The sequence below is a fragment of the Oryzias latipes genome, chromosome 3, assembly GCF_002234675.1.
Source record: "Oryzias latipes chromosome 3, ASM223467v1".
Classification (NCBI taxonomy): Eukaryota; Metazoa; Chordata; class Actinopteri; order Beloniformes; family Adrianichthyidae; genus Oryzias; species Oryzias latipes.
Genome location: NC_019861.2, coordinates 17,966,560 through 17,978,946, shown reverse-complemented (window position 1 = coordinate 17,978,946; position 12,387 = coordinate 17,966,560). Strand labels below are relative to the sequence as shown.

At 37.7% G+C, this 12,387-nt stretch overlaps 2 protein-coding genes across 5 annotated transcripts in view; one reads left to right on the top strand and one right to left on the bottom strand.

The window, feature by feature from the left end:
* Positions 1-12,387, bottom strand: part of mettl15 (methyltransferase like 15) — a 59,848-nt gene that overhangs the window by 41,868 nt on the left and 5,593 nt on the right. Inside the window, exons 1-2 of one of the 4 annotated variants that reach the window (XM_004067038.4) lie at positions 4,574-4,656; positions 1,151-1,389 (exon numbers count right to left, since the gene is read on the bottom strand). In XM_004067038.4, coding sequence (XP_004067086.1) covers positions 1,151-1,354 — 204 coding nt within the window. In that variant the 5' untranslated portion in view covers positions 1,355-1,389; positions 4,574-4,656. Of the gene's footprint in view, positions 1-1,150; positions 1,390-2,461; positions 3,231-4,573; positions 4,657-12,387 lie in introns of those variants that run through there. The other 3 variants (XM_020713442.2, XM_020713430.2, XM_020713439.2) reach the window with 3 other exon arrangements.
* kif18a (kinesin family member 18A) overlaps positions 4,700-12,387 on the top strand; it is a 33,066-nt gene continuing 25,378 nt past the window's right edge. The window contains exons 1-6 of the mRNA XM_004067126.3: positions 4,700-4,859; positions 5,382-5,725; positions 9,966-10,123; positions 11,186-11,290; positions 11,854-11,964; positions 12,117-12,314. Coding sequence (XP_004067174.1) covers positions 5,410-5,725; positions 9,966-10,123; positions 11,186-11,290; positions 11,854-11,964; positions 12,117-12,314 — 888 coding nt within the window. The 5' untranslated portion in view covers positions 4,700-4,859; positions 5,382-5,409. The remainder of the gene's footprint in view (positions 4,860-5,381; positions 5,726-9,965; positions 10,124-11,185; positions 11,291-11,853; positions 11,965-12,116; positions 12,315-12,387) is intronic.

Sequence of the window (12,387 nt, the reverse complement as noted above, 5' to 3'; positions counted from 1 at the left end):
CTGCATTTCCATTTCACAAATACGGCGACATTTTTATTTCCTTTGTTCACTGACACCTGTTTTCCTGAGCTGGAATGTTATTGTCCAACCTTCCCTGTTGTTTTTCCAAACCATCTCTGGCGTTTCCACAGCGCACATTGACTCCTCATGTAAATACTGCAGTGTGGGCCTGTTTTCAGTTGCATATTCAACTCGAAAGTTATCTCCCGCAACTCCTAAACAAATTGAATATGAAATCTGTTCATTAGTGAATGCTATGCAGCGTTTTTTCATCAGGAATCCTGTTAAATTAGTAAAGAAAAACAGGGGTGGGATTATACAGGTCCGCCTTCTCCTGCTCTCTTTCAAGCAATTAATCAAACTCATTTTGACAAACGTAATATTTAATAGTCTTAGGTTCTGTATACATAAGTGATCGTGTGTCTATTTATGATTAAAAGTACCAATTGAAGTTGTTACTGTTATTTGTTAATAAAGAATACTGCGTGTAATTGTATTCATTTGCGACGTGGCCGTGCGGTCATCAAAAATCCCACACCGTACCAGCTCTAATAAATACTTAATACTTATCTTGAGTTTGATTTATCTGCTTTTAGATTTGTTTCTGTTGTTTTTCTTCTCTAGTTTTATTTTTGCTATAATTGCTTTAAGAAAAGCACTTCCAAATCCAAATCCGAAAAGTGGTCCCAACCCACTGGCAGTGCCAGTCCATGGGTCACTTGGTACCAATCCACAGAAAAAAATATATATATACAGCATCTTGCATTGTTTCCATTTTGTTTATTTTCTGAGTCTAAAGGAAGTAACCAGATTCTGTATGTCCAGCACATGCATGACTACCTTTTAACTTATCTCAAGTCATTCTCTTCAGTCACACATCTTAAATAGACTTGCTTCCTTCTTAACGCTGTGACAGAAACTGCTAAAGTGAATGTCCTGAACTAGCAAAGGTAGTAAATAAAGAAAAAAAGAAGCAACCTTAAAAAAACACAACCTTTGGTGTAAAACAGACCGCTCTTTGAAAACTTAGTTCAACATTAAACAAGTCCGTTGGAGGCCTTAGAATACTTAACTGTCCAACTGTGACTGCTTGGTTTAACAAAAGACACAAAAATAGTACCACACAAACTGAAAAAATAGAAAACATTACCTGTGCTGGTTGAATGTCCAAGTAGTGAAGCACCTCTTTAACCATGACAGGAGTATGAAGGGGTTTTTCAGCAAAAACAGAGGACGCGTTGCTGGATCCTGTTGGAGAACCAGGTCCAGCTGATGAACTAACAGCAGAACTCTGCAGGCTCACTGTAAATGTCCTCCATGCTCTCCACACAGCCACCTTTGTTTTTAGAATCATCGGGCTATCGTGAAAAATGGTACTCTTAAAGTGATCTATAAAGAGAGAAAAAACACACAGCTTGTGCTACTGTAGACACTTACAAAACACACAGTTTATACATGCATATGTAGCGTTTTACAGTATTAATGAGATCGTCAACTATGTAAGTTTTAAATAAATCATTGAAAACTTAAAACATTTTTGGGTCAACATGAAAAATGCAGACAGACAGGAGGATATTAGTGCCAGTACAAAATAGACAATTGAAAATTAGGAATTTGAATATTTAGATTTTGAAATAGGTTGAAATGTTTAACAGTAAAATTCTCCCAAAAACTAATTTTTGTGATAAATAATAAGGTAACCGTGTGCTTTAAAGTATTAAACGATAGAAAAAACAATATTAAAGTTTGAAAAATGTGGTAAATATTTCAATATTCAATATTTTAAGCACGCTTTTTTAGAAGAGCAGTGTAATGTTGGTAGAATAGAATAGATTGAGATGGAATTTAAATGAATTGAATTGAATTGGTCATTAACCCCGCCCAAAAAATCATTGGCCAGGCCATCCCCGTCCCTCCCTGAAGGACCTCTACAACACCCGCTGTCTAAAGAGGGCATGCAGCATCTTGAGGGACTGCACACACCCAGGACACCGAGTGTTTGAGCGACTGCCCTCTGGCAGGAGTACAGAGTGCTGAGAGCACAAACAAATAGACTTAGGGATGAGGCAATAACATTAATTAATGCAAAACATTAACAACATGTCATTTGTAACCAATTGAATTATTTATCACCCCCCCCTTTTTTTTATTCATTTATTTGTTTGTTTTTTATCTCTACTTGCACTGATATGGAACAGTATTCCAATTTTATTGTACTTTGTATGGAGTATCACTGTGCAGTGACAATAAAGATTTATCTAATCTTATCTTAAAATTAAATTAAATAGAACTGTACAGGATAAAATAAAATAGAAAAAGAACAAAATAAACAAATGAAATCAAATAGAATAATTAAATTCAGTTGAATACAATTAAATTAAATTAAACATAACATAATCGAATAGAATTAAATAGAATAGAACAAAATAAACAAATAGAATAGAATAAAATAGAATAATACCTCCTTTTGGGGGGAAAAACAGTGGTCCACATGGGATCATACCCCTGTAGCATAATAGCTCCAATGAAAAGTTTTTAACAAGTATAGTTTGGTTGGTCATTCTTTTTTTCTCTACATACTTCTGCAACGAACCTGAAAACAAATAAGACTTCTCTAAGATAGAACAGGAAAAGGTGTATAAATTATGTACAAATATATATTTTTAGCATTTCCCCTTTGGATGGCAACTAAACATTGTTGTGCAACGTAAAACAAGATGTGCTTCAGACTTATTCTGAAAAAACAGAGCTTACAGAGGATCAAACTTTTTAACCATATTCTGCTCTGTTTTTGAAATTTGAGAACACAAGGCCTCTTAAATTTGTGTAATGTCACAGATACACTTCGAGTGTATCTTACTGTTATAGGAGCCCTTCAGCCATAAACTCACAAATCTGACTAAAATAAAAAAATACTCTAAGCAACTTATTTTCTTATTCTTACTTAATAAATTTGTTTTTCTTCAGCCAGAAAGCCACAAAAGAGGCGGACAAGAGCAGTGTTTGGCTCCTGAGGCTGCAAAACCCTGAGTCAGATTAATAAGGCAACGGGATTAGATGGAATCTAGACCAATCACTATTAACCCACTTGTTTACACCCCAGAAAACAGTTGTGCAAAATAGCTCAATTTCAACCATGTTAAATTAGCTCACAAATGCAAAAAATGGAACCAAAGAAAGACATTTTAAAGGCACTGGTGGGATTTTGCAAGCAAACATTTTTTTTTTCATTTCACTTTTTAAAACTGTATGTTTTTTTTTTTTTTATTTATTTATTTCAAAACTGCGCCATTTTCCAATTTTAGTGGCACAACTATATTACTTAATAAAATTACCAGACACAATAGACACAATTCTGACAGCCAAGTATCCCCAAAGTTTCCAGAACACATCATTTTTAAGCCTTACCTGTGATGGAAATTTTAGGCAACAAATGCATCTGTGCTAATAATGTACATCAGCTAACATGGTTTCTCGTTTAGTTTAGTCTAAAAAAGATTGTTACAAAGAAACTGCAAATAGAAGAGTATTTTGTATTTCTTTCTTTCCCTTCAGGACCCCCATAGCTCTGGGACTCCGAGACATAGATAGATGACTTTATTAATTCCACAATGGGGAAATTTCATAATGCAGGACAAATCACAGCAGACCCGTCCTAACTCTGTCTGGACACAGTCTGTTTGAACCCTCTCCTCAGGAATGACCTCTAGATTAGGACCTCCAATTTGGAGAACATGTTTCTTCCCTCAGCTGTTGGACTCAAACAGCAGGCTGATGCTATCACTTGGTATGAAGTTCACCTCCTTTCATCCATACTTGCAACAGCCACTTTTTGCACAAAAATGAACATCTCATACTTGTTATTAGTTTCTGCATATTTGTACATCCAGTCCTGGTTTGAATAGCTTCTATATTTGTTGTGGTTGAAAGTTTTAACTGCAAATTCCTGGAAAAACTGACAATTTTCACTCCCAGAGCAATAAAACTAAATCTGGCCTTTGGGGGAAAACTGCTTTGTTTTTGGAACAAATTGTCTTTTTGACCATGTATTTAATGCTACATTTTAAGCTAGGTGTTATACAAAGGTCATCTTCATGTCGGCACGTCAAAAAGCCAGCCTTAAACAGCATTACAGCTGACGAACATGTGTCTGTCATGATTGATATTTTGGTGTGATACTGCTTCAAAGGATGACTGTGTACAGCAAGTGTCTCCCTGCAAGAAGCACTGACAGTGCGCTAGTCAGTGCAATCACTTTCAAGCGTTTCTTGGATTTGTACAGAAATGCGTTTGTCAGTAGCATTGATCCACATCTGCAGAAGTCGTTGTCACGTGTTCAACGTTTGCCTTAACAACATTTTCGCAGCAACATTGGTTGGGCTCAATTGGAAAGCTGAGGGGTGCGACACATGTTGCTGCTAAGCTTCAACTTTGGGTGATATTAGCAATACATATAATTTAGCAAACACCTAAAAACGATTTACTGCACGCATTCACACAGGCCAGCTCAACATTAGCTCAGGATTGTGTCCAAATGCGCCCCAACTGCTTCGAAAACTGTCTTGGACCTTACCGTAGTGAACCTCAATGTAGCTCCACTATTCATCCAAGTATCGCGTGACGTTGACTGTACGTTACTAAGGTCTGCCTCTGCGTCAGTCGAGCCTCATCCAATCAGCTTTCACTCAGGAAGAGAGCTTGTTTTTTGAAAATATTGGCGCTGCTGTTTGTTGTGCTAACGACTGCTTGCTGTCCATCTCTCGGACATTATTGGCTTCATTGCTATACCCATGTCTGATGTAAATAAAAGTAAACGGACACCGGCGTGAAATGAAAAACAACCACTAGTGGAAAAGAAGGTGAGACACCATTATAGTTGACGCAGCGCGTGGAAAAAAAGACAGAGAAGCTAGTTGTTACCGTTGGAAAATGCTACAAGATTAGCATAAAGACTGAACTTTAAATATATGATGGTCATCTAAGTATGAAGTGCTTTTAGCGGTAATGTTTACTTTTTTATGTTGAGCAGCATTCACATACAAACAAAAAACGTAAAAATGTGTGACTCTTAAGTTATAGCTTTTTAAACTGTCGACAGACAGTGTAATTACAGTCAAGCAACATTTGATGAGTCAATGAGTCATATCGTGTTCCAGACAAAAGCAGCAGAACAGTGTGAATGTACTGCGCGTTTTTTAGTGCTCAGATGATGGCCCATAGTAACATGTAAAAGTGTTTTAGTAAACTGAAAAGAACGTCAACAAAATGTTCTCCTGTTTCTGCAACGTGCTAAAATGTGTCTTCAGTGAAGCTTTGTTTGTCAGGGAGTTGTAAAATATGTTGTCCATTAATATCTATACATTTCACTATTTGGTTTGCAGATACTCTCCAGCAACTTCAGGATCCACAATGGCAAATGATGTATGTAGCCACGTTAAGGTGGTTGTTAGGGTGAGGCCAACCAACGACAGTGAGAAGCGGGAGAACTTCCGGAATGTGGTCCAGGTTGTGGACAACCATATGCTGATTTTTGACCCTAAAGAAGAGAACCTGTCGTGTTTTGGACCACAAAGAGTTCGGAACAGAAATATCAACAAAAGAGCAAACAAAGACCTAAAGTTTGTTTTTGACCGTGTCTTTGATGAGAACTCTACGCAAGTCGAAGTTTTTGAGAATACCACTAAAGGAGTTTTGGATGGAGTAATGAATGGCTTCAACTGCACAGGTAACATTAATTTAGGCCTTCAACACAGATATATGCACACACTTACTGTAAATAGCAGCTTTGTAAGTAAAAACTATGTTGTTATAACACTGATGTGTAAAATGCTCATCCTATTGTTTTTACTGCATTAACAATCTGTAAAGTGGCATCATGAGGTGGCTATCTGGATTCTTTGTCAGTCCAGTGGTCCCTCGTTTATTATGGGAGTTATGTTCTAAAAATAATCTGCAGTAGGTAAAATCCGTGAAGTTTATTTTGTTCACCTTTGGGCGTGTCCTGTCAGGGGTCGTCACAGCAAATCGGCTTTCACTGATTCGCACAGGTAGTTTCACAGAGATTTTTACACCGGATGCCCTTCCTGACACAACCCGGTATTTTATCCAGGCCGGGGACCGGCACAGGGGGACCCGGACTTGGGCCCCTTTGTGGCTACATGGTTAGACAGTACCTAAAAGGTCTTGCCCAAGAACCCACACTGGATAAATCATCGTGCCTTGTGGAAAATTAACATGGGTTTCCCACGCACGAGTCCTACATAAAGTCACGTGAAATCCGTGAAGTAGGCCTGCACAATATACCGCAAATTTATTGTTATCGCAATATCCAGCTCTGCAATATACATATCGCAAAAGACGGCGAATATCGCAATAAATCGCAAACCCAAAATGTGTTAAAACAATCTTCTAGCAGCTTGAAGCATTTAACGAATCAAATAAATCCCTTTATGCTTTGACCAATCAGATGGACGCCTTCCCATTGTTGACCAATCAGATGGAGGCCTATTATGTTAACCCTGGTCCTGAAGAGCCTCAACCCTGCCTGTTTTCCAGCTCTCCTTAACCAGCTTGCTGTTGATTGGCCGACTCAAGTGATTTCACATCCTGATTGACTGAACACACCTGATTTTGGTTATCATTATCGAGCAGTCTAGGGAGAATTAGAAAACAGACAGGGTTGAGGCTCTTGAGGACCAGGGTTAGCCACCCTGACGTTTGTCCCCCATGTCGATGAGGGTCATTTGGAGTATAATTTTTAAACTTTTGCAAAAAAATTGGAATGATGTTTTAGTTTATTTTTCTATTTGTTTATTTACCGCAAATTTATCGTTATCGCAATATTGATCACTAATATCGCATATCGCAAGTTTTCCTCATATCGTGCAGCCCTACCGTGAAGTAATCAGATTTATTTTTTAAGGCTATAAAACATTTGCCGGGGGGGGCAGTGGCTCAGGGGGTTGAGCAGGTCAGCCAATGATCAAAGGGTCGGCGGCTCGATTCCCTCTCCCCCCACCCCTGCCAACCATCGTCGTGTCCTTGGGCAAGGCACCTCACCCTCCTTGCCACCACTGCGGCTCCACTGGTACGTGAATGCACATGAATATGAATGTCCAGGTGATGGTCAGAGGCGCACACTGGCAGCCACGCCTCTGTCAGTCTGCTCCAGGGCAGCTGTGGCTACATGAGTAGCTTACCATCACCAATGGACACATTGTAAGCGCTTTGAGCGTCTGGAAAAACGCAGATAAATCTAATCCACTGTTATTATTATTATTATACCTCTCAGTACACACGTTCTACATTTTCTTAGAGATGAGCATTTTCACACTTTTTGCTCTGGTTTTAGGAGACACAGCTCAGGGAAAATCTGCCAATCAGGACACAGAACACAATGTTCTGTAAATAAGATAAAAGAAAGCTTGCAAAATTGCACTAGAATATCAGGGTAGCGCAGTGGCTGATGAACCCTCACATCTTTTTTATTTTTTTAGTTATATTGGCCAGGAGTAAACTGCAGTTGCAGTTCCATCAAATACAACATCTCCCCAAAACCCATGCAAGACAATCCAGTAGCAACTCAGGGACCAATTTCTATTTCCACACCTGCTGCTCTTAGTTGTCAGTCTTTTTTTTCTTTCTTTTTTCCTCTGAAAGGTTGGTGGTTTTTGCAACATAAATCCAAAACACCAGAGTCACAGGGATCACTGGGGCTTAAACAAACAAATCTTTTTGAGCTAAATATTGTAAAAAAAAAAAAAAAAAAAAAAAGCTTAATTTCTGTGGTCTGCAGCTAAGGTAATTTATTAAATCTAGCTCCTGAACCAAGAAGCAAGTCAAGAAGCAAACCCCCTCATCTAACAACAACAGTCCTTTAAGTAGTGCATACAAATTTTATAGATCCTTACTGATTCTGTCATCAATCACCTTAGAATGCTTTCCATAAAAATCAAAAATCGAGGCGGAAGAGGTTTTGTTTTATTTAGACAACTGCATAATTCTTATTGTTTATGTGGAGGGGGAAGCATGTCACGAAATTGTGGAGAAGGATTACAGGAAAGAAGGATTTCCAGCCTCAGTTTCTGTCTTAAGTGCAGAGCCCCATAATAATCATCTCCCTCTTGTCTTGTAAACAGAATTACCTGTTGCCACTTGAGGAGGAACCAATAACAGAACACTGCTTTACAAGTACTTTGTTTCTTGAGTAAAAACTATCTGAATCAGCCACACGTCAGAATGTCTTGTAAAACCAGGCAAATTCTCTAGTGACATGCTGACAAAAAACTGTTGATAATCCTCCATGTAACGAGTTATTTGAAATCAAACATACCTTACAAAAAAGATATTCAAATTTTCCTCCTTGTGGCTTTGGAAATGATTCACAGCAAGTTTAAGTTACTGATTATACTTGACAGGTTTTACTTTGTCATGAATGTTCTAGCAACTTTGGTCTCTGTCAAGGTGTAACTTTGCACAGCTTTAGGATCTAACAAAGGAGAATATTTTTATTCTCGTTATTATTAAAACTATGAGAAACCTCTTGTAATTCTTGGATTATTTTAACAACTACATGTAGACCCAACATGTATCTAAGGGTTCGGGGGACTGGGATGCTCAGGAAAAGCTTTTTGTCAAGTTACATTTACACTTCATATAGAAAAGCTCAATTACCAGAACTCTGAGCTAACTCTTGGAAAAATATCGTCACTGGCATTGATTGTGCTCTTTTTGCTTATTTTGTTTTTATCATGCTAATGATAGAATTTTTGATTTTGAATTTAGCTGCTTTTAGGTAAAAAAAAAAAAAAATTTGGTGGTTCAATTCCTGCTTTTTGTAAGTCTATAGGTTGTAGTCTTTTTGACCAAAGCAAACATTGTGTTCATGAGTACAGCAAAGCAGCACTTACAAAATACCCGGTGAAAGTGGCTTGTACAGTCAAAACACCTTATTCTGAATTTAACATTTTTCCAAAAGCTGTTAATATTTTTTGGAAGTCACTGTTTGCATGCAATTATAGCAGGGTAATGGTTAGGGTTACAGTTAGGGTTAGCATTAAATTATGTACGGCCAATGCAGCAATGTGCATTTTGGCTGCAAGAATATGTGTGGCCGACATAAATTTCCCTCAGTTTTTGAGCTTGGTCACACAGAAATGAGTATGAAAACCATTGGCTTTTTTGTATTTTTTTCCAGGTTCTGGTATTGTGGTCATGTATTTAAACCTTCTGATATTGCAACGCTGCCACTACATTATTTTGGTTCATATAAGTCCAACAAACCTCCTCTGTGAACTTTGAATGAGAGAAAACCCGCATTCAAGTAGTAATATGAAATGAAAATAGACAGAGTACTGGTAGTGCAGAATTAACTACATCCAAACTTTTCAGCATTAATATGAGTTGAGGAAAAATGTCCTTTGGTGCAAAAGAGCCAAATTCTTTTTCTCAATCTCTAGAGTTTATATACTTTTTGTTGCTCTGGTTTGCAGACAGGACAATCATTAAAGCAAATTTTAGTCAAGTTTTCCAATGAAAAAATTACCCATCTTAAATTCACTTTTTTAACTTAAACCTGTTAATATAATAGGGGAGTTTAACTAAGACCCAGTGTTATAAAATCCACGTCCTCAAACCTGAATGCCAGGATTTCAAAAGGTCTGAAGTTTGTCTGTTTACTTGGCTTTACTACCTCAAAGGCTGCAGACATGAGAACTTAAATCCTGAATTTATGTCTCACAGTCAATTTTATTTAGTTTTTCCACTGTTTTTTATTCAGTGTATCACTGTTGAGTATATTTTTTTACTGACTTGTTACATTTTTTAAGTTGCTGACACAGAACAGATAAATTACAACAGTAGCATTTTGTGACAGTAGAAAACTGGGTGGAACTGGCAATTTATTTAGACTTGTGACAGCAGACTTGCTCTTTATCACTCTTTGTAAGTTGTTTTTTCAATTGCAGTGTTTGCTTATGGCGCAACTGGAGCAGGCAAAACACACACCATGATAGGGTCACCAGATGATCCGGGGGTCATTTATCGGACCATGAAGGAGCTGTTCAAACGCATGGAGGATGTCAAGGAGGAAAAAGAGTTTGCTGTTACTTTCTCATACCTTGAGGTAAAACGCTTGACTACTTGGTGTACTAGTTGGTACAACTTTTTGTCTGTTTTATTTTTGTTGTTCCGTTTTTATATGTCCTTGTATAGTTTTTTTATAAATGATCTATAGGAATATGTTAATAGTTTTGAGGGTACAAATTATATTCTTCACAAATCTTTGGTCACTGATAAATTGAAGGCTGGATTTTCTGATTAGTTTAGGATCATTTTTTTGTTTTCCATCTAATATTCAAAAAATAAATAAATAAATAAAAATAATTGATAATTTATTTATCCCACAATGGAAAATTCTTCTCCGCATTTGACCGATCCCCGGAGGGAGCGGTGAGCTGCAGTAGCGTTAAGGCAGCAGTGATATGGTAATTGCCCCCAGTACCATTATTTATTCCCCTCCGGGAATCGAACCCTGGACTCCCTTTACCTTACCAACTGAGCTACCCAGCTGCCACTATATAGTTATATAGCGTCTTATTCCCAAAACACAACTGATTTAGGTAATCAGCAGCAGATACAGCAGGATTTTGTAACCCTTGTGCTATCTTAGGCACTTTAACATTGAGAGTTGGGTCATCTAGACCCACTAGACAGTGCGCTGAACCTTTTTTCTTCAATGATTTGTGATCTTCACTGGTGTCCATGGATTACATGAAATCCTCTTCACCTTTATCTACTTTTGTTATGGTAGGGAGAACACGTCAATGTAAGGGTGGGGTCATCTGGACCCCACAAGATAGCACCTAAAACATAAAAAAAAACAAAAAAAACAGCAGGATGCCAGCCCTCGAGACCAGGAGTCAAACATTTCGGATTTAGGGTTTGGAACGAGTTGCTGTAAAATTCTAGAAAACAGTCAAAAGTGTGGAAAAACAAATGTATCTTGATGAAACTCCCTTTGCCCTGTTTGTATTTGATCCAAAAGTCTGTTTTTCTGACAGTACCAGTTTCAATTTGATTTGCACTCTATACATTCATTCATTTAATGTGACGTGCACTATTTTCCAGATTTGCAGTTTTTTTTGTTTGTTTTGTCTTTACAACAGTTGATCTCAATTGTTCCCAGGTTTACAATGAACAGATCAGAGACCTGTTGGCTAATGCTGGGCCTCTTAATGTCAGAGAGGACAGCTCCAAAGGAGTCGTCGTTCAAGGCCTCACACTGCATCAGGTTTGTAACAATGCACCCAAGAACATATTAAAGGTAAATCAAGACTTTACTATTGCAGGTAATTTGTTACAAATTAAATTTAACAACACATTGTGTGATTGATCAGTTTAGAAACTGGAGAATAGATGAAAAAGTAAACAGCTTTCATATAGGCTCCTTATTTAGAGGTACATTTCCTCTATTTAGGCGTCATTAGAGAATGGAATGGAGGAAAGGTTATTGCCAATCTTGTGGGCTAAAAAAAAAAAGATGAAGCAATTCATATTTTCCTCTGAATATAAGACATCACAGTCCTGGAATTTTCGCTTATAAATACTATTAAAATGAGGAAAGATAAGTTTACTTTACTTGAACACACCCTGGTTAGTTTATTTTAAAAAATAGTTTCACTTTTAGAACATGTTTTATAAATAACTTGGAAAAATATGAAATACTTTGGCTGAACTAAGAAAATCTCAAGCCTGTATTCTAAGTGGTGGAATTGTTTGGTAGCTGGGGCTTTTAAGTGCTCTGCAGCAGAATCCTTTCACTGAATCTGACTGTGTGTTGTGTTTTCTTTTCAGCCCAAATCAGCAGAGCACCTTCTTGAAGCTTTGGATTCTGGTAATCGAAACAGGACGCAGCATCCCACCGATATGAACGCCACCTCTTCACGGTCCCATGCTGTTTTTCAGGTTGTTCATTGAAGTTTTTCTAAAAACCCAGTGTGTGGGTGTTTCGTACCAGCTCCAAAAAGGCTGTAAATATTTGAAGTATACAGACAACAATTTCTGATACCCAGTTTGATTCAAAATATATATTTTCTTTTTTCTTTTCTGTCCCTCAGATATATTTGAGACAGCAGGACAAAACTGCAAGTCTCAATCAAAACGTCTGCATGGCTAAAATGAGCCTGATTGATCTTGCTGGCTCTGAAAGAGCAAGTGCCACTAACGCCAAAGGGGCTCGTCTACGAGAGGGTGCAAACATAAACCGCTCCCTCCTGGCTCTTGGAAATGTTATCAATGCTCTCGCTGACCCAAAGGTGAGATTGAATTTCTTTACGGAAATGAAATTTTTAGTAAAATACTGTCCATAATGAAGACCTAAAAAGACTT